This window comes from Nyctereutes procyonoides, unplaced genomic scaffold (assembly GCF_905146905.1).
Source record: "Nyctereutes procyonoides isolate TBG_1078 unplaced genomic scaffold, NYPRO_anot_genome, whole genome shotgun sequence".
Taxonomy (NCBI): domain Eukaryota; kingdom Metazoa; phylum Chordata; class Mammalia; order Carnivora; family Canidae; genus Nyctereutes; species Nyctereutes procyonoides.
Genome location: NW_026575126.1, coordinates 59,188,955 through 59,213,998, shown reverse-complemented (window position 1 = coordinate 59,213,998; position 25,044 = coordinate 59,188,955). Strand labels below are relative to the sequence as shown.

The following is a 25,044-nucleotide window of genomic DNA, read 5'->3' as shown; positions in this document are numbered from 1 at the left end:
TCACTTTACACGTTCATAACTTGAACATTATGCAGAGGTTCATCAAATTTTATTTCCCTTCCTCTCTGAGGAGAGCATTTCAGCTTAGCTGGGCTGTTCTAATTTTTTTTTTTTTTTTTTTTTTTTTTGTGCCTTCCCTACAAAGAGCTCAGAGTGCATGGATCTCTTTCTGCCCAGGTTTGCAAGTGGCCCAGCAGCAAGCAGCAGGGCTCAAATTCTGCAGTGGCCAGTGTCCTCAAAACTGCAACCATGGACACCAGGGGAGAGATCTGAGGGGCCCACCTGCCTATACCCCCTACTCCTTGAGGGGTGGGGCGTGCCCTGGAAGGAGCAGGGGTTTGGGGGGGGCCTCACTCTGAGTGCGTGGGTGTTCCAGGCCTGTCACTTCACTGTTGTGTGATTTGGGGCAAGGCTCTGTCTGGGCCAGTGTCCTCTGACCCCCAGAGGGAGAGCCCAGGGCCACCAGCATCCTGGGAAGTCACACTTTGAAAACCCAGGTAACGTCCTGGGCACGGTACTGCATTTTGTGTCGGTGAGTCTGTCTCTTCTGCTGCTGATGTGAAATATCAAGCTCGGTAATGATTAGGATGATTAGCTTAGGAGAAGGCATTTTGAGATCTTAGGAATCTAGTAACTGTATTACTAACCACAGCAGGCATATGGTGCTTGCCCCGTGCCAAGTACTCTTCTTGGGTCCCCGTTTCGTAGATGCGAAACCAAGGCACAGAGAGGTAAAGTAAATTGCCTAAAGTCCCACAGCTGGTAAGTGCCAGAGTTGGGATTGAAGCGGGCCACAATTAGTGTCGTGACATGTGGGCTCTCAGGACTGGTCAGCAGCCTCTCTGCCTGGCATGGAGGTGGGAGCCGGGCTTGCAGGGGTGAGTGAGGGCAGTCTGTGGGACTGTTGCAGTGTGAGGGCGGGTGTGGTGCCCTGGGAGAGGGTGCAGGGCCTCCCCACCGGCCCTGCCGTTCCTGTCCCTGGAACTGTGGGTCTCACTTCATCCAGGCCTGCCCACTGTGCTCCTGACTGAGGACAAGGTGCCGCCCTGCCCTGTGGGGGCTGATGCAGCAGGAAGGGACTAGTCTGTCACCAACCCCCCACCCCCCTCCTGTTGCAAGTCTCAGGACAAGTTGGGCAGATTCTGAAGTCTTCAGGGGTTTTGCAATTCAGGTGTGCGTGTGTGTGCCCACACGTGTGTGCATGGGAAGGGGCCACTGTGCATGCGTGTGGAGCAGGGCCGGGGAGCCTCCCCCTGACTCTGAGCAGGCTTGCCAGCTCTGAGAAACGTCTGGAATTAAGCGTTCCCAGTCACCCTGCTTGCTGTCCCCGCAGAGGGCATCTTAATGGGGCCTCCTGAGGGGAGGGTCAGAAGCTGCTGAATGAAAGGTAAATATTTGCAGACCTGGCTTTCTTGCATGCTTAATGTTGGGATCTGCTTTAACATCTTGTGGAGAAAAGCCAGACTTGTTGGATTGGACTCTAGCAGGAATTGAGCTGCACGGAACAGACATGCCGCCTCCTGGGGAAGGCCACAGGGGTGGGAGAGCCAAAGTCCCTGAGCTTCCAGGGAGGACTGCCTTGCTCCCCTGGTGGCATCCTCCCTGGGGAATCAGATCACCCGCCCTCACCTTGCGCTCTCAGCAGTGGAGTGTCCTACTCCCTGAACTGGATTTACCTATTAACCCCTTTCCTGCCTTGTTTGTGTCTGCCTCCTTCCCACATGCACGTGTGCACACCATGCACGCCGCCAGAGAAAGCAGGGAGTGGTCTTTCTGGTTTCCACTGGGTCCTGGCACCTGCAGCCTCAGGGGCTCAATAAGTTATGTTACTAACTATCCATAAAAATCACATCGTTCCTCACCATGCAGAGCTGTACGGTGCTTCCCGTCACGCACCCGGTGTTCCTGGGTCTGGCCTGCGTGCACTCATTTAACCCTGGATGCGCTCATTAACAAGTGGACCAGGGTTGAAATTAACTCCCCGGTTTACTAGCTGTGGGTCCCCAGGTAGGTCACGTCCTCTCTTAGAGCCTCAGTTTTCCTGCCTGGAAAATGGACTGGAACCCTTCCTTGCAGTTTGGTTTTGAGGATTACATGAGACAATGCAGTGAGGTTTTGGTTGCAAAACTGGGAGGGGGGGCCTCCCTTTCCCTACCTGCACCCCTGCCAGAAACCTCCCTCTGTATAGCGCCAGGAGGACATGCTCCCTGCCTGAGAAAGGGGCACAGCAGGTGCTGTAAGCTGGCGGCCCTCGGAGAATCCTGCTGAAAGATGTGCTCTGTTTGGTGGTTTAAAAATATTTAAATTTTGGCTGAGTTTTAAAAATCAGGAGATTTTGTGTTAAAACGTCAAGATTTTTGCTTCTCATGGGAAAGCCGCAGGTCTGGCCCCCCTGTGCCCCTGCTCTGGCACGGTGTCAGTGGGCTAGAGGAGAAGATCTGCCTTGGGAGTCCCCCAGGCTCACTAGAGGAGGAGCATCTGCCTTGGGAGTCCCCCAGGCTCGCCTGTCACCTGTCCTACCCCTGGCTCGGGGTCCAGTGAGCACAGCAAAACAGTGCAGCCATGGGGTCTCCTGGAGGTGACAGCAGGCGGAGGGCCCAGGCCCACCCCAGGGCAGCTGGCGGATAAAAGGGCTTTCAGAGATGAGACCCTTGAGCCAAGTTTTTAGAGACACGTGCCTTGCTCGCCAGCCAGATGGGCAGCGGGTGAGAGAAGGCGTTCTCAGGCCCAGGCAACAGCACGAGCAGAGGCCAGGAGGGGGATCACACAAGTGTATTTAGGAAAATCTGAGCAGTTTGGGTGATTTATTAGCGGAAGTTGGACCTGAGTCTCTGCTCTCTCTCTTCCTCCCACAGCGTTGGGGGTGGGAGCTGGTGGCCCCAGAGAATTTAATATTACCAGCATGAGACCATGGATTAGGAGCTCTCCCCAGGCCTCCTTCCTGGGTGGCACACAGCCTTCCCTAGGCCCCGAGGCCGACCCTGAGCACAGACCTGAATGATGGGCACAGACCTGAATGACTCCTACACCATTGAGGGCCTGAGCCCCATCTTTATCCATCTCCCTGCCTGTTGCAGAGGGGGGCTCTCTGCTGTCTGCTACCTCCCATCTGTTGTAGGGAAACTCTTGGAAGGGCTGTCTCCACTTTGTTACCTCTCTGTCACTGTCTACCACCTCCCCCACACTCACACTGCCCCAAACAGCTCCCAGGGGCCCTGAAACTCTGCACACACACCCTCCTCCCAACAGCCACTCCTCTCCTCCCCCATTCTGTTAAATGGCCATGCTCCCGGGGCCCTTTCTGGGACCTCTTCTGTCCCCATTTGACATGAGTCTCAGTGGCCACATGTGTGCCAGGACTCCCACATCCTAGTCCACCCCTGACAGCCTGGCTCCATATCCATCTGCCTCATTATCGCCTCTGCTTTGCATTCTCAGAGTCACCAAAAATCAGCATGGCCAGGACTGACTCATGATGGTTTCCGCCAAAGCCAGTCCCTTCGCTTTGTCTCTCTGTCCCCCTGTGGTCCTGTGCCCCTGGGAGCCCTACGTGGTGTTCACGCATCTGGCCTCACCCCTCCCATCTGTGCCCCCCCAGCAGGATACCCCTTCACTGTGCCACCTCTTCCCCCAGCTTCCTGCCTAAAATGTCTCAGTGATTTCCCATGGCTCTGGGACAGCTTCTCACCATCACCTATGTGGCCCCGCCACCGCCTAGCCTCACTGAGGGCCCTGGTCCCCTTCCCCTACACACAGCACCCCCTGGACTCTCATGGTTCCCCAGTCGGGTGGTTTTGCCTGCGTGCAGCTCTGGACCGCTGGCCTCTCTGCCTGGGGTGTCCCCTGCTCTGCCTTGTTGACGGTCAGCCCTTAGCTGGTGCCTGCAGCATTGACCCTGAGGCAGACAGATACCTCTCCGTCAAGTAACTGCCCCGTGAACCATCCCCCAGACACTCAGCTCTAACCCTGCAGTTACTCGGCAAGGCCCATGGGACAGGGACCCACATCCACTCTCCTCTTTGATTCCTCACCAGAGTGACTGAGATGAAGAGCAGAGAAGAAAGCCTCTTGCAAGGAGCTTCTTGGCAGGTCACTGACCAGTCATTTAGGCCAAGTGACCTATGCCCTCTGGGAGCTGCCAGTGAGCTTGCCTGTGTGACCTGTTGCCCACCGTTTCCCTAGCCAAGCTGAGAAGCACCACGCCTCGGCGTACTCACCTTCTTGTATTAGGCTGAGGAAAGTGCTTTTGAGATAAACCAAGTCTCGAGCCCCCGAGAGGCTGCAGAGGGTGGGGCGGTGGTCCCATGTGTGCTAATGATTATTTCGTTTTCTAAGTCGCAATTTCCCACCCGTGCAGTTCTGAAAGTAATCTCAAAGTGCTCACATCTAGAGGTCTTGGTTAAAAACCGAGTGTTGGAGAAATGAGAGAGAAAGCTCAACTGCACATGGCAGTCAGGAAAGGCGTTGACAACGTGGATGGGTATTGTTCTTCGCTGTTATTTTCCCCAAATGTTTCCAATCGTGATGTATTACTCATAAGATGGGAAGAGCAAAAAACAAAAGAAAGAAGAAAGAAAGGAAGAAAGAAACAAAGAAAGAAACAAAGAAACAAAAAGCATCTTTAAAAAAAAAAAGCCCCATTCATTTCCCCCTGTCCAGGAATGGCGCTTTTGATATGAGGTTCCAGAATCTTAATTTCCTACTTAGAGCCATCGATTTGCCAACATTCCTTTTAATTCCAGCCTGTATTCCATTGCAAATGGATCATTTCGGAATCCCTGTGTCCTTTGTCTTCTGCGACTGTCCCCTAGATGTGGAGCCTCTGAGACGTGTTCGGTCACAGCACCCCCTGGCCCGCCTTTATCCACTTTCGCGGCCCGCGCATCCCTTCTCAGCGCCGCCGGCGCCCGTCCCCGCGCCATGCGGGTCCCCTGGAATCGCCGTGTGTTCTGCAGAGGAGCGTGGCCCCCAGCAATAGGAGCTGACCCCGCGGAGACGCAGGCCCTCGGCTGGCTCCGTGACGAGACGGCGGCCAGCGCGGCGTGAGGGGAAAGCTGAACGCACAGATGGGCTGTCGAGTGCGGAGCGATCAGAGGGAAGCAGGAGAACATCTGGAAGGAACGGCCGCTCCCTGAACTCCCCCATTTTCTCCTAAATACCAGCCAGCTGGAGGGGACATGAAAAGTGGGGGGGAGTTGGCGAGAGGGCCTCCGGCCACCATGGTGTTGCCTACGTGTAGCTGGGACCGTAGAGGGGGACACGGGAGGCCTGGGTCCACTGGGTCACAGCCTAGGACACAAGGACGACGCAGCCAAAGCTTAGAGGAGCCCCACGCGTGCCTGAAGCCGAGGGTCCAGTGTCTGGCTCCCCAGTGCGATCCTGGGAACCGGTTAGAATGCACTCTCAGGCCCTGCCCCAGATCTGCTGAACCAGACTGGCCGCTTGGGGGACTTCGGGGCACTGCCCAGCTCAGGAAAGGTCAGGTCGGAGCAGATGCAGTCCCGCTGCGGCTTGGGGAGATGGACATGCCCAGTGGATCAAGGAAGGCCCTACCCACCAGCACCCCTCAGAGTGTGGCCTCTCCCACCCAGGGCCCGTTTGCAAACATCCACAGTGATGTGAGGACAGGAGTTGAAGTAGAAGTTTGGAAGCTCTCCGATGGCTGAGCTTGCTGGGACACCCAAGCTTGCTTTCCTATGTGGTTTTTTCCATTTCCTCTTGCAGTAACTCATTTTTATTATATTTTGCTTTTTAAAAATATTTTATTTATTTATTCATGAGCAACACAGAGAGAGAGAGAGAGAGAGAGAGAGAGGCAGAGACACAGGCAGAGGCAGAAGCAGGCTCCATGCAGGGAGCCTGACATGGGACTCGATCCTGGGACTCCAAGATCACACCCTGAGCCAAAGGCAGATGCTCAACCACTGAGCCACCCAGGCATCCCTTTATTGTATTTTACTTAAAAAAAAAAAATTAGTCCAAGGTAGATTGGAAATTAAGGGGGGAAACCTAAAACCTTTGTCAGACAGGTTGAGGAGCACGCACAGCCCAGACTGCCAGTACATACTAGGAAGTGACTGGAAGTTTGGAAAACAGAAGCCAGCCTGTGGCCATGAGAGAGGGGCTGGCTTTGAGGATGATACCCGCAGGACCACGGGAATGGAGAACATTCTGGAAGGGCTGTGCTGGGGAGGCCCTGGGGCTGCTTTCACAGCAGAAAGAAGATCTGATGGAGCCCCTGGCTGTGCTGACCTGACCTGCGGTGGCCACGTTTGGCCCTGGAATCAGGCGGGCAGGTATTGGGGGGCCTCCTGAGGAGACAGGGCAGTGGTTCTGGGCCACCTTCAAGCCCTCAGAACCTCTCTGCTTCCGTCACTTCCCTCCATCCATCTCTTCTCTCAAAAAAGAACCAATAGTCAGTCTCAGCTGGAATGGAAGTTTGGGTCACTGGGTGGTGGCTGTTACCGTGCAGTCACACCAGACACAGCTCTTTGCACATCTGCTGGCAGTTCTGAGGGCCAGAACTGGATGGTCCCCACTTCCCTCCAGGACCTCACGACACAGGCAGGTGTAGCCCAGGCGGATGTGCCTGCGAGTCCCCTGGCGGCCGGGGAATCTGCAGGACGCAGTGGAGGACACTCCAGGTACAGGGACGGTAAGGCTGAGTTCAGCCCGCAGCCCGGCGCTAGCTGCATCCAGCCTGTGTTGGCTTGGGGGAGGTGGGGGGGAGCAGCGTGCGGCTCCTCGGTCAGTGACGTCACACTCTCACCTTCACGTCAGCCAAGGGGCGTTCGTACGGAGGCCACAAAGGCCGGCTCAAGGCCGGCTCTTGCCTTCTGTTGGAGGGCCAGCCATTCACCTTCACCAGAACCACACCGCTCAGCTTGGGGCAAGTCCCGGGGCTACCTCAGCCTCGGTGTTCCCATCTGTAAAATGGGGATGATGGTACTGATGGCGGCAGGAGCCTTGGTTGGGGTACAGATCTGAACAGGTGCAAAGGGACCCCAAATGGTGAGGATTAGGACGATTTATACAAGTGTATTTTGCTCTCACTTGAAAGTCAGAGCAGATACCTCAGTTCCTTATTCTCACCCAGGCTTATCCTCCTCACTGGGCACCAGCCAAGCTTCTGCGCAGACTCTCCTTGTCCCCAGTTGGGGAAGACTGGCTCTCCTAGGAGCGAAGGCTGCGTGTGACCCACTGCGGGTGTGCCTTGCCCTGAATCCAGAGGTGTTCGATGCCTTGAAGCCCTTTCTCTGCTTCTTCCAAAACACCCCCTTTCCCGAGGTAGCACATGGCTCAGGTCTAACAGACGGAGTGGCAGGAAGGGTGTGTGTGTGTGTGTGTGTGTGTGTGTGGCTTTTGGGGGGGCGGGGGATGGGAACTGGTGAACATGCTAAAACACCATCTTCCCACATCAGAAACTGTACGGGGTGGAGTCACAGGGGGACAGACCATAACGGCCACCCCGGAGATGAGGCTGATGATGACCATAGTAATAATGACGTGATGAGAACTCCACAGACACATTGAACTTCCCATGGACTCATTCATTTAATCCTATAGCTAGGGCAGCCCGGGTGGCTCAGTGGTTTAGCGCCGCCTTCAGCCCAGGGCATGATCCTGGAGACCTGGGATCGAGTCCCACGTTGGGCTCCCTGCATGGAGCCTGCTTCTCCCTCTGCCTGTGTCTCTGCCTCTCTCTCTCTCTCTCTATCTCATGAATAAATAAATAAAATCTTAAAAAAAAAAAAAAAAAGAAAATCCTATAGCCACCCCGAGGGGCAGGCGCGATATTACGCCTGTTGATCAGAGGACCAAATCAGGCTTGCAGGTGACCAGGACGTGGTTAGACTCAAGTAGCTTTCAGAGGAGATGCCCGACAGCCGCAGAGGGAAGCACAGAGCGGGTTCACGGAGGACAGTGCCCACCTGCCGCCCCTGCTGAGCACTGCGTGCATCCCGGCGCCACCGCCCCCCATTTACCCTTCAAGGCACGCACTTAGATTTGTGGGTACTTTCTTGCACCACCGTTAAAAAAAAACAAAAACCTGTCTTTAGAAAGCACATAATACTTCCTGCAGGAAATCACATTTCAAATCAAATATAATTGTCACCCAGTGCCATTTGCCCTTGTTCCTTTTCTTTCCATGCAGAAAGAAAGGAACCCCATGCAGGCTACTCTTAGCCTCGGGCTGCCTTTACTCCTTCCTTCCCCCTCCCTCTGTGCTGACGTTCTTGGGGGTGCCTGGTGCCAAGCACCGGGCTCAACCCTGAGGTCTCCAAGGGCAGAGCGAGATAAACTCTGTCCTCTTCCCTCAGACTTCAAAACATACCAGGGGGGGATCCCTGGGTGGCGCAGCGGTTTAGTGCCTGCCTTTGGCCCAGGGGCGCGATCCTGGAGACCCGGGATCGAATCCCACGTCAGGCTCCCGGTGCATGGAGCCTGCTTCTCCCTCTGCCTATGTCTCTGCCTCTCTCTCTCTCTCTCTCTCTCTCTCTCTCTGTGACTATCATAAAGAAAAAAAAAACGTACCAGGGAAGATCGACAAGTGAATTTAGAAGTAGTGGTGGTTAACCTGTTAGGAGCCCTCGCTCTGTGCCAGGTACTGGCACCGGTGTTCACAACCATCGGCGGGGCAGTGGTGCTTGTCTTCACCGTCATGCTTACCATCCTGTGCCGTTGCCACAGAGAAACCTCTAGATCGTGGAATTCTGAGCAGTCGGGTGAGCTGCACAAGACAGGTCTTTCCAGAATGGCCACACGGTGCAGCAGAAGGATGGGCCGACCAATGTGGGTCCAGCCCCCAATCTGAGAAGTGAGCAGGTCAGGTGGCCTCCAGCAGGCTGCCGGTCCACGAAGCCCCTGCTGGTCCCGACAGGTGGCTCTCAGCCCTGGCCGCACTCCCCAGGTCACTTCAGCCGGCCTCCCAAGTTGAGACCCACTGTTAAGACCAGGGATTTACATGCTGTCTCCCAAAAAACAAATCTGGCTCACCACCTGCTGCGAATAAACGTCTAGTGAACATACCCGTTGGTTTGCACAGTGTCTGTGGCTGCTTGTGGACCACAGGGGTGGCTGAGTGGTCGGTGACAGAGAAGCCTCATGTCGTTACTACCCAGACCTTTCTGGGAGAAGTTTGCCAATACCTGTACCAGGCAGGTGTCCACCCAGCCAACCTGCTTAATTAACACTCTCTGGCCTAAAACTTAGCATAGTAAGTTATTATTATTTGTTTATGTGCATAACAGGCATGAGCTTCTGGAGGCAGAGGCCCCTCTGAGTCCTGCCCGTGGCCCCCAAGCCCACGCTCACTGATTGGCAGGTGTTCATTGATACGTTAACTATTGAGCTTTGGGCTTCTTGGCAACCAGGTCTCCGTGACCAGGGGTGGGGAGGGACCAGACCAAGGTGGGGCTGTTTCTCTCCTTAAACACCAGCTCCTTTGCTCACTGGTTCCTCTCCCCAGAGCTGAGACTCCCCACAGAGCCCAAGGAGGAGCCCAGCATGAGGCCGAGAGGAGGGTGATTTCAGAAGATAAGAAGCCATGAGAACTGGGAGTCTTGTGTAGATCGATGAATCAGTTCAAAGTTAAGGCTGGGAGACACAGGAGGGTATGCAAAGCCCATATGGGACAGGCAGGGCAGGCATCCGTTGGCCCAGAGTCCCTGGGCATGGCCTGGGAGAGGGCACTCTGGCATGAGGATGAGCTCCGTTACCTGGTCCAGTCTCCATCCAGTGTTTGCCGTTTCATGATGGGTGGTACCCTAGCCTTGATTACCTCTGGGGATGGGGAGCTCAGCAACTCGCCGGACATACAGGCAGCACTACTTTGAGGAACGTAAAACTGGGCAACCTCTAAATGTCTGTCAGTAGCAGATTGAATATTAACTATTCTCTCACATGCAATACGAGGAAAAAGGGGAATGAGATTTATGTGTCCTGACATAGAACGATGTGGAAAATTTGTGGGTAAGAAAAAAAAACAGGTTGCAAAAGCATATTTAATTTGAGGCTGTATATTCAAAAGTTTGAATTCTGAAAAGATAAACACTAAACACTGGTGGCAGTGATGATGCCACCACATGGAGGTGTCATTATAAGGAGACTTCTGATCTATGAGTGGGACATGTTTTTGGGGTTTTTTTGTCTTTTAATAACAAAGAGCAAAAAAAAACAAAAAAAAATAACAAAGAGCTATCAGGAGAGCTATCAGGAAAATAACAAAGATGTTTCTACTAAAAGATGCCCCCCCCCAAAAGGACACCTTTCCTTGTGTGGAACCTTCCCACAGCATCAGCTTTCTACAGCACACTTGCCTTCTTACAGCTTCAGCCCTTGGGGCTTTGTTCTGCCATCTGGGACCACCCAAGCCACAGAAAATCTTGTACGAACAACAACCACCATGTTCAGAGTTTGCTCCCTGGGAAGCCTGCGCCTAGCCCCTGGGTGCAGGCAGCGTGGGCAACCTCGGGCGGCGTTACACCGCACTTGTTGCCTGACTTGTGTGCACACTGTCTTCCTACTGGACTGGATGCTCTCTGAGGGCAGAGACTGAGGTAGACATTCCATGGTGCACACGGCATCTGGAGTGAACTGCCCAGGGCAGCTCCTCTGGACATTCCTGCCGGATAAATGAATGAGCAATCCGAGGGGGCGAAAGGCTCAGTGCATGAGTGTTTCCCTCCCTTCTCCTGGCAATGCCAGATGCCATTGCTTGCTTGTCATCCATCACCTTCCCCACGTCTCCTTCTTCAGCCCCACACTTCTGGACACAGCTGGGCAACTAGAAGTAAGACGTGATGGGAAGAATCAGAAAACAGGGGTGGGGCAGTTTCTTGGGCGAGGCCTGAGACTTCCCTCCATGAGAGAAGAGAGGGTATCAGTGCAAAGAAGAGGTGATGGAGGAACAGAGCAAGTAAAAGGCAAAGAGGAGGGGCGCCCGGGTGGCTCATTCGGTTAAGCATCTACCTTTGGCTCAGGTTATGACCCCAGGGTCCTGGGATGGAGCCCCGCATTGGGCTCCCTGCTCAGTGGGGAGTCTGCTTCTCTCCCTCTCCCTCTGCCCCTCCCCACCACTCGCTCCCACTCTCAAAGAAATAAATAAAATCTTTTTAAAAAGGCAAAGAGGAATTGAAGAAATATAAAACCGTGCGGCCACGATACAGAATTGGGAGTACTTCTGGTGTTGTTCAGCAGGTATGATAATGATTGGAATCATTTCTACTTCTGGGGACCAGATTGTGTTCCTCTAAAGGTGATGCACACCTGGACCATGTGGAGCTCCGTGACTTATTCGGGTTACGAAGGGACGAGCGCTGTGTGGGAACATGGCCCTGCCCGTTCCCCGGGCCCCACCTGTGGTGGGGTGAGGGCGAGGGTCTAGGTCTGTGGCTGCCTCCACCCAGACCCTTGTCAGCCACTGCTCTGTGCTTGGCATCCCTGCCACACAGTTGCAGCCCCCTCTGGAGCTGCAGTCATCTTGAGACGCCAGAGGAGAAGGAAGCTGCACATGTAGGTGGGAAGGAGCCACCTTCCAACCTTCCAACCTTCGGTGCCAGAAGTCAGAAGACCGTGGCTTTGTTTATATGTAGAAATGCCCTGAGGAAGTGTTTTCATTTAGTTAAGAAAAGTGACACAGTTATTAGGAGTCCATTGCCCCCAAATCAGAGGATAGAGGTAAGCAAAAAGAAGGTTCCAGATTTAATCCCTCTATCCTCCTTATCTAGGGTCAGTTACCATTGGCCTTTTGGTATATATTCTGTCAAATAATCTTTTGTGCATATCAGCCTATAATTTTTTTCATCAAACCATCATTTGTAATCTAGCACTTGCACATAATGGAACCTCTTTTTCTGAGAACACGCAGGTTTGCATCCCTCTTCTGCCTCTAACTTCTTAGCTGTGTGACCCTCGGCTGGTCACGTTAGCTTTTGATGCTTCAGCTTCTCCATCAACAAAATGGAGATAATGGTGCCCATCTAACAGGGTGGTGGTAAAGCGCCCATGCAGTGGTCGTGGCGGCGGCGTGGGTGGCTTTGCACAGTGTTCCCAAAGGGAAAAAAGGCTGCATTTTTTTCTGGGTCCTGGGTCTGTGCCAGCTCAGCTTGCACCTTCTCACACAGGCTGTTGGGTCCTTTTTTTTCCAGGATCGAGAAGGGGGATGGGCACGAGGAGGACCTCCGCTTAGACTGTCGCCACGAGAGATACCCTGCCCGTAAGTGGCCTCGTCTGTAGGAGTCCGTGCCGTCCGAGGAGAAGGGAGCCTGGAGATGAGCCAGTCCAATCTCTCCCTGCGCCCCTGCTTGGTCCCACAGACACACTCTGCAGATGGGGAAACTGAGGCTGGCATCGTGGTGTAGCATGTCCTCTGCACAAGGCAGCCTTGGTCCTCTCACGGCGGAGATGGGATGCTAAGCAAGCGAGGGGCCGTTGGGTGTTTCAGGGCAGCCCGGCGAGCCACAGCTCGAGGCCAGGCTGGGCTGGGTGTTGGTCAGAAGGGGGAACAGCTCCCCAGTCCAACTTGCCAAGTCAGGGAGGTGACAGTGGACCATGTTTGTTTGGGCTGGGGAGGCTCCTGGCAGCCCAGAATGCATGGACTTCATAGGCCTCACTGTGGTGGACGCCCTAGACAGAACAGAGGGCACGGATTAGGAAAACAAATGCCTGGACCAGAAAGCAGAAGGGAGGTGAAGGGAGAGAGAGGGCCTTGCCCCAGCCAGAAAAGCAGCCGACGTGGGTTAAAGTTAAAACGGCAGCAGCTCAGCTCAGCCCGCGCGAGGCCCTGCGTGCCCCCCGCCCACCCCACCGCACCCCAGGCTCTTCTTGCCTGGTCTCCTGGCCTTGCCAGCCCCCAGCCCCGACAGCTGGGACTACGAGCCACACTTTGCAGGTGAGGAAATTTGGACTCAGAGAGGTGGAGTAGCTTGCCCAAGGTCACACAGCTCTGCTACTTGTGGCAGGGCAGTTCCAGCAGATTCTCTCTGTGCCCCACCCGCATCTCTCAGACCTTTTAGGAAGGTCCCGTGCCTTCCAGAGGTTGGTATCTGCGTCCCCAGGAGTGGGCTCGCTCCGAGGCATGTGTTTTGCATGGTCCCCTGGACGGCTAGAGACCGGTGTGGCGGGCTTCACAGCCCTCCCTGGGCTGGCAGCCTCCCCATCTCTGTGCTGCTTTCCCTCCCTACGCCCAGTTCCCTTGCACCTCCTGACATCTCCCCGACTCTCCAGCTCCTCCCTCAGGGTCGGCTCTGGGGATATCCGAACGGACACAGTGGAGACTTGAACTCAGGTCTGTTTAACCCCAAATCCCGTGATCCCGAGAACTGACTGAGAAGTGGCTCAGCCCGGACTGAGGGGCCTGGGAAGACAAGAGGAGAGGTCTGGTCTTCACTCTGGGGGAAGAGGCTCCTGTAGGAGGCGCTGCCCCCGTGAGATGACCAGGACAAGAGTCACCCACCCGAGGAATGCGGGGTGGCATCGCAGGGGGCGCTGGGCTAACCCACTGATTGCAAGCCAGGTGTCTGTGCTGGGGTGAGGGCTTCCTGGAGGAGGGGGTCAGGAACCAGGGCATGGAGAAGGTGGGGGTGGACCCACCTTGAGGATAACAGAGGGGTGGAGAAATCTCTTAGGCTCGAGAAGCACGTAGTAGGGATAAAGACTGAGAACACTGACGTGTTCAAGCACCATCAGCTCCTGCTTGGACCTGAGCCTCCCCACACTCCCAGCAGAATGGGCAGGCAACCTTACCAGTCCCTGAAGCCCAAGGATGGAGAAAGAGTTGGAGGGACCCAGTCTGGCTCTAAGAGCAAGCCCTGGAATTAATGAGGACGCCCAGGGTTGGGGGAACTGCAGACCTCCCTCCCCCAGAGCCCAGCCCCGTTCCCACGGCCCTCACCCCTGCCCTGGCACCCAGTCATCTGCCAAGCAGCATTCCTTCACAAAAGGAGCATCGGGTGCCCTCACATGCGGGTCAACAGCCTGCAGAGAGTCCATCTTCCATCCCCTTGAAGACCAGCGGTGAGCCAGAGCAGACAGGCCTCCGCCTTGTGGGGCTCACAGCCTAGGGGGAGGGAGAAAGTAAGAAGTGGCTCAGAAACGAGACAGCCTCAGGTACCATCGGTGCTCAGAGGGAGCGTGTGGTGGGAGAGGGAATGGGGCAGGGTCCTGCAGAGCCACCTCTCTGACTGGAGCCTGAAAAATGAGAACCAGCCAGTAAAGGTCCTTCCAGGCGGAGGCTTGCAAACGCCAAGTCCCCAAAGCAGGAGCAGCCAGGACTGGAAGCCAGCGAGGCTGGAGCAAGGGGAGCAGTGGGAAGGCAGGAAGGCAGGAGATGGGGCTGCGGGGGCACAGGGGCAGGAGCGTGGGAGGGGGCTGGCCGTGCGGTGGGGAGCCCAGGGCCATTCTGAGCAGGGACGAGACTTACCCAGGTTGTTCATCTGTGTCTGTGTGTCGATCTCTGCCTTTAGTCTGTACTTGGGACTGTATCACCTGTCTGTCTGTCTCCGTATCTGTATCTCTCTATCCGGCCATAACCGTCCCTGCGTCCATCTGTCTTGTGGGGAACGGGTGGAGGGCGCGAGGCCAGAGGCCGGCCGGGCAGCTTAGCCATTCCCAGGAGAGGCGACGGCGGCCTAACCTCCGGCGGTGAAGGTGAGAGCGGGTGCGCTCAAGAGCTCTCTGCTGGAAGATTCGTCAGAATGTCTTCATTGGGTCTCCCAGAGCAGGTCCAGAGATAAGGACTCAGCAGCAAGCACCTGTCTGGGTGATCCCAGAAAACACAAGTAGAAGTTGGGGAGGCAGCCCCTGCGGGGAGAGGCAGGGGCCTGAAGGCCGTGATGGAGGCGAGCGCCCTGACCCTGCTGAGGGGCCCGGGGCGGCCAGTGCAGAGCACACGTACCGGAGTTACCCGCATAGCCACGGCCGCAGGTCTGCTCGGGCCCTGAGGGTGGCCGGGCCATGGAGCGGTGCCTGCATCCCCCTGGGGCAGGTGGAGGTCAGCAGTCCGCTTGGCCGAGGGGGCACCCGTGGCATCTGCTTGTCTGCTCGGAGCGAGGGTGGGCGGCCAGGAGCCCAGGGGACGTAAAGCTTGCTCCAGCCGTCAAGGGCCTGGGGGCCCCGAGCGCCCAGCATGGAGAGGACAGGCTGGTGGGGCCGCGGTGCTTTGTCCGGGTGATGTTGGACGGTGTCAGAGTTGGGAAGGGAGGTGGTTGAGGCTGAGGAGGTCCTTCAGGGAGCACGCTGCGGGTGGGGAGTGGCAGTGAAGCAGCAGATCCTAATGCACCGCCCTGGGACTGGGGGAAGGTGGGCATGGCACTGCTCAGGGCTGTCAGTGGCCCCCGGAGATTTGCCACCTCCCTGTGCCTCAAGAAGGAAGGGGCCTCAGATCCCACGGCACCTCTGCCAGGTGTGTCTTTTACCAGGTCGCCCAGCTGCCAGGGACAGCAGTCTTTCCCCCGGGCCAGCAGAGGCGCTGGGGGCTTCCGTCAGCTGTCAGAGGAGTTGGCTTCGGTCACTTGAATTACCCTGCCGTGGCTGCTCCTGTGGCCACAGGAAAGTCATTTATTCAATGCATCTTTTTTTTTTAAGATTTTATTTATTTATTCATGAGAGAAACAGAGAGAGAGAGAGAGAGAGAGAGAGAGAGAGGAGGCAGAGACACAGGCAGAGGGAGAAGGAGGTTCCTTGCAGGGAATCCGACGCGGGACTCGATCCCGGGTCTCCAGGATCACGCCCTGGACCGAAGGCGGTGCTAAACCGCTGAGCCCCCCAGAATTCCCTATTCAACACATCTTAACGAAAGATGCTTCTCTAGACTGGGCCTCTGCTGGGTTCTGGAATACGGGGGTGAACCAGGCGTGTTCCTGGACGGGAGAGCTCTTGACTATGGCTGGATCGTGTGGCCAGAGCTGAAGTGGGGTCAGTGCAGGGGTCGGTGTGACAGCAGAGGCACGGTGCCTCATCAGGCTTGCGGTGAGAGCAAGATGCCAGAGAGGGAGGGGATCCTTGACCAGGGGTGATCCAGCTTGGTACAGTCCTACAGTGCTACAGATTCCTGGACTTGATTACAAAAATAGTCAACAAGAAAAACTCAGTCCCACCCCCTCAGGTCTGCTGCTATCTCGTCCTGGTGTGTGTTCTGAGGACTTTGCATTTATCCACTTACTTAATCCTAAACACCATCCCATTTTACAGGCAAGGAAAGTGAGGCAGAGCTGGGATTTGCACCCAGCCTTTCTGGCCCCAGAGCCCAAACCCTGGGCCACCAGTGTGAGCTGCCGCATGTCGGTGGGTGACTCCCGTGCCGGGCACAGGCATCTACCAGTCGCCGGGCAGGGTCCAGAGCCTCCGGGCCCAGCCGCACGTGGACTTGGTCCTCGCAGACCTCGTAGGCTAGGAAAGCAGCCTCCTCAGGCCACCTGGGGAAACAGCACCATCTCCAAAATGCAGCCTCTTAGCTGCTCGTGGGGTTTTGGCCAAGAAAATATTTTGGAAATGCCTGGTCGAGTTTTGCAATATTTCTGCACCGAACAGCTGCTCGGATTTTGTGGTGGGCTGACTTGCGGGCAGGAGGAACGGGGGAGGAGGAATGTCAGCGAGCCCGCGTTATTAAAGGCTTACTGTGTGCGGGCCTCTGCTCAGCTGTTTGCAGCCCCGGGAAGGAGGGCTGATGACTTCTGTGGGGATGGAACGAGTGAGGTGCGGAAAGGCACCCTGACTTGCTGGGATCTCTGGTCCCCTGGGAGAGACAGCCCAGCTCGGGTGTCCATCTCCCTCCTTCCTCTGGGTACGAGGCCATTCCTGCTCTGGCTCCCAAACCCCCACCCTCAGCTCCTCTCACTCTCCCTTTTCTCATTCCAACCCAGCCCCCCCCATCTTTTCTCTTTCTAGAATATCCAAAACATCCCTCATAGGGCTTTGCATTTGCCACTCTCGCTGCCCAGAATGCTCTCCCTCTATGTCCTTGCATGGCTCACTTTGTCTCACCTTGAAGTCTCAGCCAGAAGATGGCTTGCTTGGAGAAGCTTCCCCTGACTGCACCGGCTTCTCCCACTGTCCTCATTATCACCTTGTTTTCTTTCCTTCATGGCACCCGTCCCTTTCTGAAACTATTTTTTTGTATTTACGTACTCAGTTTTTGTTTGGTGGCCTCCTCTGTTCTAGGAGAACAGGCCCCCTGTCTTGTTTTGTTTGCATCTGATCTGAGAGCCTAGAACAGTGTGTGGCACACAACAGGTGCTCAATTGCTGCCTCCCAAGTTTCTCCCACCATTTCCCACCAGAGCAGTCACTTTTCCATAAATGCTTACATGAACGTGTGGTTATCTTAGTTGCCCCGGAAGTCGCTATTTTTTTTTCTTGGGCTACCGTGATATAGATTCTGCTACAATTTCTTTTTCCTGAGGAAAGAGTTTGCTTTTGAAACTTGCCTTTGGGCCTTTGCAGTGCCATCAGCTAGCTCGGGAGCACATCAGATGTGACATTTGATGGAGGCGATGCTGCCATCTGGTCCAGGTGTCTGCATCTTCCTTCTGGGGGCAACTGGGGCTTGCAGCTGATTGCAGCTGTCAAGTTCAATGCCCGAGACAAGCTTTTGATTTTGCCAGGTGTGTCTGTAAGGCCGGGCCGGGCTGGGCAAGAGGCTGTCACTTGGCGGGTGCAGAGGTGGCTTCTGGGAGCTCCGTCTGGATGGGTCTCTGCCGCTGCTGCCCTCAAAATAGCAGAGGGAATTTCAAGGAAGACTTTCCTGGGTCCAGAGCAGCTTGGCATTTTTATTAGATCAAAATAAGATCCAATATAGTACTGCTCAAGTCTGCTTCTTTTATTAAAATGGAAACAGACAATATTTCTGAAATAAATATTGATGCCAACTCGCTGAGCACCCAGGTGGGTATGTGGCTTGGAGACATCTGAGAGCCGGGCCCCTGGGGGCTGTGAGATCCAGGCCGATGCTCACATCTGAATCACCTGGGGGACTCCCTAAATGCAGATTGCCAGGCCCCACCCCTGCGTTTCTTGCTCAAGAGGGCCGGGTGGGGCCTGGGAATCTGCATTCCTAATGGGTCCCGCGTGATGCTGTTTCTGCTGCCCTGCAAACCGGCTTCTGAGCAGTACTCAGCCTCGAGCCAGTACCTGTCGCTCTGAAGTTGCAGCCAGGAGCACGTCTGCATTTTGTCCCTTGCTTGGGCTCTTTGGTGGCTTCTGGATGGCAACTGGTACTTCTAAGGCCAGCTTCTCTTCAATCCATCCTCCTAAGACAGTTTTGGTCCTGTCCCCCACCCCCCCATCCCCTCCTCCTAGCTTCAGAAGCTCCTGTGGTGGCTCCCCTGGCAGGTGTCAGGCACTGTGCTGACCCGTCCCACACATGCCCGCAGAGGCCTTCTCACCCCGTCCCACCCCCATCCCCACTTCATCTCGCAGCCACCTGTCGCTCTCAGGACCCTTCTCTGTAACTGTCTCTCCACTAGGATGGAGATGTCTTGAGGACAGGGGCCTCATCGCCACATCTGCACGGCAGCCCCAGTGCCTAGCCCATTGTCCGTCTTCGACACATGTCCGGCGAATGAGGGACATTAGCTCACTTAGTCCTCCTGCAGTATTTGCTCTGACAAGTATTTCCATTTATAGGGAAAGATACTTGGGTTCAGAGAAACAAGGTCATTTGTCTGGCCACCATTTGTCTGGTGTGTGTCTGTGGTCACAGATCTGGGCCACTTGCTTTGCCTTTGTTCTTGTCTGTGACCATTTCTGCTCAGGGCAGTTGCTCCCATGGCACCTGTTCCTAAGAAGCACTTGGGGGCAGTTGTGAAAATGCAAGTTTCCCTGGAGATTCCAATTTTTGGGTTTGGGGCAGGGCTGAGGAATCTGCATCAGGTAAGTCTGATGATAAGGTGGAGGCCCCGGGTGCAGGATGAACCCTGTCCCCCCTGAGGGGGCTGCCGGGCACCACAGCCCCCTGCTTCCCCTCGCCAGCTGCAGGTGCCTGGCTTTCCAGCCACATGAACCTTCTTGCTTCCCCCAGCCAGCAACAGCGCTAGGTTTTTCACACCTCCTGAAAACCTCATTTACCTGCCAAGAACCTATTTCACACTCTGTTCCTTCTGCCTGAAAAGACCTGCTCCCTTCCTTTGCTGGACAAAAAACAAACCCTACCCATGCAATAGTGAGCTTTCATACTGCTTTCCAGGTCTAGTTCAAATGTGCGGGGATGGCAGCCAGCCACCCCCCCCCCCCCCGCCAGAGGTGGTCCTGTTCCTCTCATCATTTTCCTGTCCCGAGGTTCATGTCTGTAAGGTAGGATTTGATGATGCTTACAAGACCAGCCTTTGGAGGCTGCCTGGGTTAAAATCCATCAGTGGGTCTTTGGACAAGTGACTTAACCTGTCTGGGCCTCACTTTCCTCATCTGTAAAATGGGCATAGTAATGGCACCTCGCTCGTATTTCTGAGGATTAAATGGGCCAGTGCACATGAGGGGCAGTGAATGACTCCTGCCACCCTGTAAGAGCTGTAGACGCGTGTGCCCCTGTCACTTCCTCCTATATGCGTCTGTCTTCCTCACTAGCGCTAGCAGGTGTCTCACTCATGTCTGCAGACCCAGCACCCGCTGTGGAGGCTGACACACAGTAGGTGCCCAACAAATGTCTAATAAGAGAATGAAGGAGTCAGTGGTCCTGGGAGAGGTGGCAGGTTAAGTGAACTTAACCCGATCGATCCCGAGTGTGGAGAACAGATGAAGAGCACGTCATGGTCCAGAAACATGGAGTCCCCAGAAGATGGACGTGTGTGAGGACAAGGATGGGGCCCCCATTTGATCTCCTAAGGCAAGCTGGCCCCCAGGTAGACCACAAAACCCAGCCTCCCCTCCACGTGGATCTCACACACACCTGCTCTTCTTCTCAAATCTTTGTTCGTTCATTTAACGCATCTACATTATGGGCACTCCACGTGGATTTGAGCCAGGTGCTGGGGACACAGCAATGAGCAGTAGCACAGCTCGTCTCTGTCCTCACGCTTGACATACAGCTCAGTAGGGGAACCTGGGAGGAATCGTGTCAATGATTTGGTTCTTACTAAATACACCAGAGTCTCTGAAGTGCCCTTAGGATCCTGATTTACAGAGCAGGGTTGACTTGGAGAAGCAGCTGTAGGGCCCTCGCCAAGGTGGCAACATTTTAGGAGTGCGAAGGGACGATGGTGCCATCAGCTCAGGGGCCTCCGAAACCAGACACCTCAGCGCCAGCCTCCATTCATTTCTCCATCACGCCCCTCAGCCATCTCTTTCTAGAGAAAAGAGTTCGAGGTGGGCCAGCTTGACTGTAGGCTCTGGATGGGCCCCAAGGCCTCAAGGGAGGCCGTCACCCCCTGGACAGCAGGGTGGGGCGGAGCTGCTGTGGGTCAGATCACCAATACCAGCCGCTTGCCCACCGTCTTCAATTCCTTTACCAGCTTCAGAGCGCCTTGGACGCGTTACATCCCGTCTAAGTGCTGTGCCCCTATTTCCCTTGCGACACGGTTGCGGTGGCACTGCCAGTCTGGGCTTTCAAGGGCCCTTCCGACTCAGTGAATCCATTCTGGAACAGAAGATGTGACTGCACACAATTCAGCAGAGCTGAGAGCTAATCCCCTGGGGATCCTGGTGCCCCGGGGGAGTTCATGACAGTGATTTCCCGCTGAACGATGAAGGAGTTAGGACGGAAGGGACAGGACATTAAAAATGTTCATGTGCATTTGGGCCAAGTACTCTGCTAAGCCTGGTTGCTTCCAAGGGAATTTGAAATGCAGTACTGGCTACCAACCCTCTGACAGAGCTCTTTCCACCCTTGGGCCGTGGCTCCCCATCTGTGAAGAGAAGTGGTTGAACCCAAGCCCCCTCCAGTACTGGCATGTGGCTATTTCTGCATCTATCTGAAGTCGGATGATGAAGGATTTCTAGTAGGATCTCCAGAAGGATTTCTGCTGGGCCTGCTGAACCCTTTGTAACTCACATCCGTTGCAGGCTCAGAGAGGAGAAGGTACTTGGCAACAGTCACACAGCTTTAAAAAAAAAAAAATGGTGACACAGCTTATAAGCTGTGCAGCCTGGATCTGAACCTTTGACTACCAGAAGTGGTCATAGTTTTTCCCCCTAAGCCCGTATCTACAAGAGGAGAGACTACCAAGGAGCCTCTCATAAGGGCCGGCGAGCTTCTTCTCCAGGCTTGGAAATTCCTCCAACCTCCTCCCGCCTGCTTTCTTCATTTGTAATAAGAAAGCTCAGGACTTGCTCTGTGCCTGGCCAGCTGCTGGGGGCCCAAGGCTCCAGGATGGAAGCAGACCCAGTCCCTGCCTGCACGGGGTCCCCAGGTTAGTTGGGAACCCTCACAATACAAAGTGACAAGCCCAAGGGGAGAGAGCTCTGCAGCATGTCATGGGGTCACAGTGGGGAGCGAGGCCTGGGAGGTCATGGGATGCTTCAGCCAGGAAACAGCAGGGAAGGGCACAGGGCTGAGGGACCAGCATGTGTAAAGCCACGGCACAGAGTCACGGAACCAGGATGCAGGCTGGGAAGAGATGCTACTCAGCCCACAGATGGTTGTAAATGTCTGATTTTTTTTTTTTTTTAAGATTTTATTTGTTCATCAGAAACACAGAGAGAGAGGCAGAGACACAGGCAGAGGGAGAAGCAGGCTCCATGCAGGGAGCCCGATGCGGGACTAGATCCCGGGACCCCAGGATCACGCCCTGGGCCGAAGGCAGTGCTAAACCGCTGGGCCACCCAGGGGTCCCGGTTGTAAATGTTTTAAAAGCCTCAGTTGTCAGTATTGAAAAGCCAGGAGATTTTATTTCGAAATTCTGATTTTTAGCTTCTCTGAACTTTTTGGAAGATCTGAGCTCACATTCTCCATGGCAACAATTGGCCAGAGCTGAAGAATGGCTGCTTCTGGCTGCTTCGCCCATTTATGCCGTTCGGCTGGACCTAGTAGACATGTTGAGATGGTATTCTCCGATCTACAGGACGAGGTGCTCCCCCCTCCCCCCCCCACCCCCAGCTAGGACCTCACCCAAAAGTAGAGAGACAGGAAGAAGGGTGGTGGCCTGCGGGTCACCCCTCAGACATGGGGAGGACAGAGCTCCCCACTCTCCACTACAAGTGGCTCTGGGCCCCCAGCCCCTCCCCAGAGACTGAATAAGAAAGGAGGGTCCCAGTGCTCAGCGACAAATATACCTCTGGATCCGGGGGATGAGGAGCCTTGTTTTAGCTCCAAGAAGGATGGGGATCATGGCCCTTTCCTTTTCCCTCAAAATTCATGATCACTTTCTCTCTGTTCCAACAAACTCTCCGGGGTTCGGCCTGTTGGCAATGTCAACATTGCAGCTACTATCACTTTTAAATATTCATTTAGGAAAACAATCAAACCTTCCTGCACATCAAATATTTGCTTCTAGGTTTAAAAAAAAAAATCCAAACACCTGTATCTTGGCAGCATTCTTCCAAAGAATGCAACTGTTAGTGGCTGAGGCCAAAACAAATGTTTTCCCAGAGGCCAAATGGTTCCAGAATGTTTGCCAAATATTTCCCCACCCTTTAAAAAAATAGAGTAAAATTAGCAAAGCAGTAACAGTAAATATTAAAAACTGAAAAAAAAAGTCAAAGTAATAAAACCCCAAAAACCATCTTCCCCTTTGACCGTGGCCTTCCAGCCTTTGCCTTGAGGAAGACTCTCCCAACAGTCACAGCTGCCCTGGGGGTGGAGGAAGAGTAATGAGCTGTCTGTCTTTAGAGGTGTGCAAGCTAGAGCTTGGTGTCAGTAGGAATTCCCACCCCAAGGGGCTTGCTACAAGGAGCCCGTCTGACCCCAAAGGGTGACAAGAATATCTGAGCCTCCGTTAGAGCTCAGAGCAGAAACACAACCAAACGACATGGAACAAGTGTCTCTACTGCGGAAGTTTGGAATCAGAAGGATAAGGATTCAGTCCGGCTCCCCCATAGCTGTGACTCTGAAGGCGGCTGCTTATCCTCGCTGTCTCCCTTCCCTCATCTGTAAGATGGGTCGTAGCTACTTCACAGCTTCGGGGGCCAGAGGCAAGTCAGTGTAGACCATGGACGCTCCGTCACTGTTGGTTTCCTCTCCGGCCTCCAGCCCGGGCACCGCAGCAGTCTCTCCGGCCCCGTTTCCTCTGCCTCTGTCTCCACTGATCCATCGCAGAGCATCTGCCACGGGTCAAGCCCTTGTTCTCCTCGGCTTGAGGCATAAGGGGGGCGACCCTGGGGAGTGCCGCCGGGAGGGGTGCTCCAATGTGAGGGAGACACTGTGGGCTCCAGGGATGTCCGGGGGGCTTCCTGTCGAGGGGACACGTGGGCTGCACCTTGAGGATTTGATGGCCAGGAGTACAAGGATGGTTTGGCAGGTCTTGGGGGTGGGGGGTGGCCCCGATTCCGACATTGTCCGAGGCCGCAAAGGAGGCCTCCGAGGGGAGCCAGAGGGCGGGCTTCCCGAGCCCAGGGCACAGGCCTGGTGGTGGGGCCTTGCCTGGGGGCTGCGTAGACGCTCTGAGCACATGCCCCTCGGGTCACGTCAGGACGGGGCTGGGAATTGTGTGCCCTCAGTTCTCCTGAACATGTGGAGACATGCGGTGCAGCTCGGGGAAGCCCTGCTGGGGAGGTGGGGGGGTGGGGGGTGGTTCCAGGATCGCCGGGCTGGATGGGGGGTCATGGGTGGGCAGGTGGGGGCAGGACGATGGAGGGCCGGTGGCTGGGGGCACCGGGTGAGTTAGTGGATGTGGTGGCAGGGTGGGGAGAGGTGAGCGGGCGGGGAGGTGGAGGGTCGGGGATGAGGATGTTTCGGGTTACAGGCAGGTGTGGCTGCGGGAAGCTGGGCTGCTGGCGTGTTAGTGGACAGCATGAGGGCAGGTGCGCTGCTGTGTTGACAGGGGGAGGTGCATGAGTGGGGGTGGGTTGTGGGTGCGAGGAGTGTGTCGGAGGGCGTGCTGGACACATTGGCGGGTGCTAAGTAGATGGCAGTGGGTGCTGTCTAGGTGGGTGGGTGATGGGGGCACGGGGTGGTGAGCCGGTGGTAGAGGGCTAGATGTGGGTTGACAGATGGGGGGGGTGGGGGGTTAGAGGGCCGCTGGAAGGCCTGGCGGGGCGGGTGGCCAGTGGACGTGTGGGTGGAAGGAGGCGGCTGTCAGCACTGACCACCTGTCTCTTGGCAGGACACCATCCACACATGGGAGATTCCTGGCCCCGGAGCTCTGCACAGGAGATGCCAGAGCTGAACCGTCAGTGCTGGGTCCTGGGGCACTGGGTGTGACTGAGACCCGGCCTGGCCCCCAGACCTCAAGCTGTCACCGGAACTGGCCCCCCGCCAGAAGACCAGCGGTCTGGTGCCCCCGGAAACCTGGCCCGTGGGCTGTGAACTCAGCCGGCCTGTGTGGGAGACCCAGGCCTGCCCTTCCCACCGCCGCCTGGGGCTCAGGGCCCTGGAAACAGAGCCGGGGTGGCCCGAGAGAATGACCAGGGCTGCATATGCGACTGTGAGACAGCAACTCCTGACTCTTGCCACCGTCACACGCAGCGCCCTGTCTGGTGCAGCTGGGGCGCCAGGAAGGACAAGGCCACTGGCCACTGAGGGCCGGCCGGGAAGTTCAGGGGGTGCCCGGCGGTGCGCCAGGCAAGGAGTGGGTGCGGCTTCCCAGCGCTGGCACCACCTTGGGGGCACACAGCAGGCACACAGCAGGGGCACAATAAATGCTTGTTGAACCTGTTTTGTTGCTATGTGTGGAGGCCGGTTGCTCTCTGGGCTGTGGCTGCCCCCCACGGCCCATCCTGTCGGGTCCTCAAGGAGCCTGAAGGTGAGACAGCTGCATGTGCTGGGGTCAGGGCCAGACACTGAGGTGCTGGAGGGAGGGAGCCCAGAGAGGAGGCTGGGCCTGGGATCGGGGTCAGGGCAGAGCCAGGCTGGCAGGCTGCCTTGGATTCCCAAGGCTGCCCAAGGGTGGGCAGGGTAGGGGTGGGACAGGCAGGTGGGAAGTTTGGGAGATAGGCGCTCAAGCCAGGCCCTAAGCTG

The 25,044-nt window shown here is 55.7% G+C and overlaps 1 protein-coding gene across 4 annotated transcripts in view; it reads left to right on the top strand.

Moving 5' to 3' along the window:
* The window catches only part of GSG1L (GSG1 like), a 204,533-nt gene extending 179,791 nt beyond the window's left edge, over positions 1 to 24,742 (top strand). For all 4 annotated transcript variants that reach the window (XM_055339338.1, XM_055339337.1, XM_055339336.1 and 1 more), the window contains 2 exons: positions 12,150 to 12,217; positions 24,191 to 24,742. In XM_055339338.1, coding sequence (XP_055195313.1) covers positions 12,150 to 12,217; positions 24,191 to 24,288 — 166 coding nt within the window. In that variant the 3' untranslated portion in view covers positions 24,289 to 24,742. The remainder of the gene's footprint in view (positions 1 to 12,149; positions 12,218 to 24,190) is intronic.
* The last annotated feature ends 302 nt before the right edge of the window (positions 24,743 to 25,044 follow it).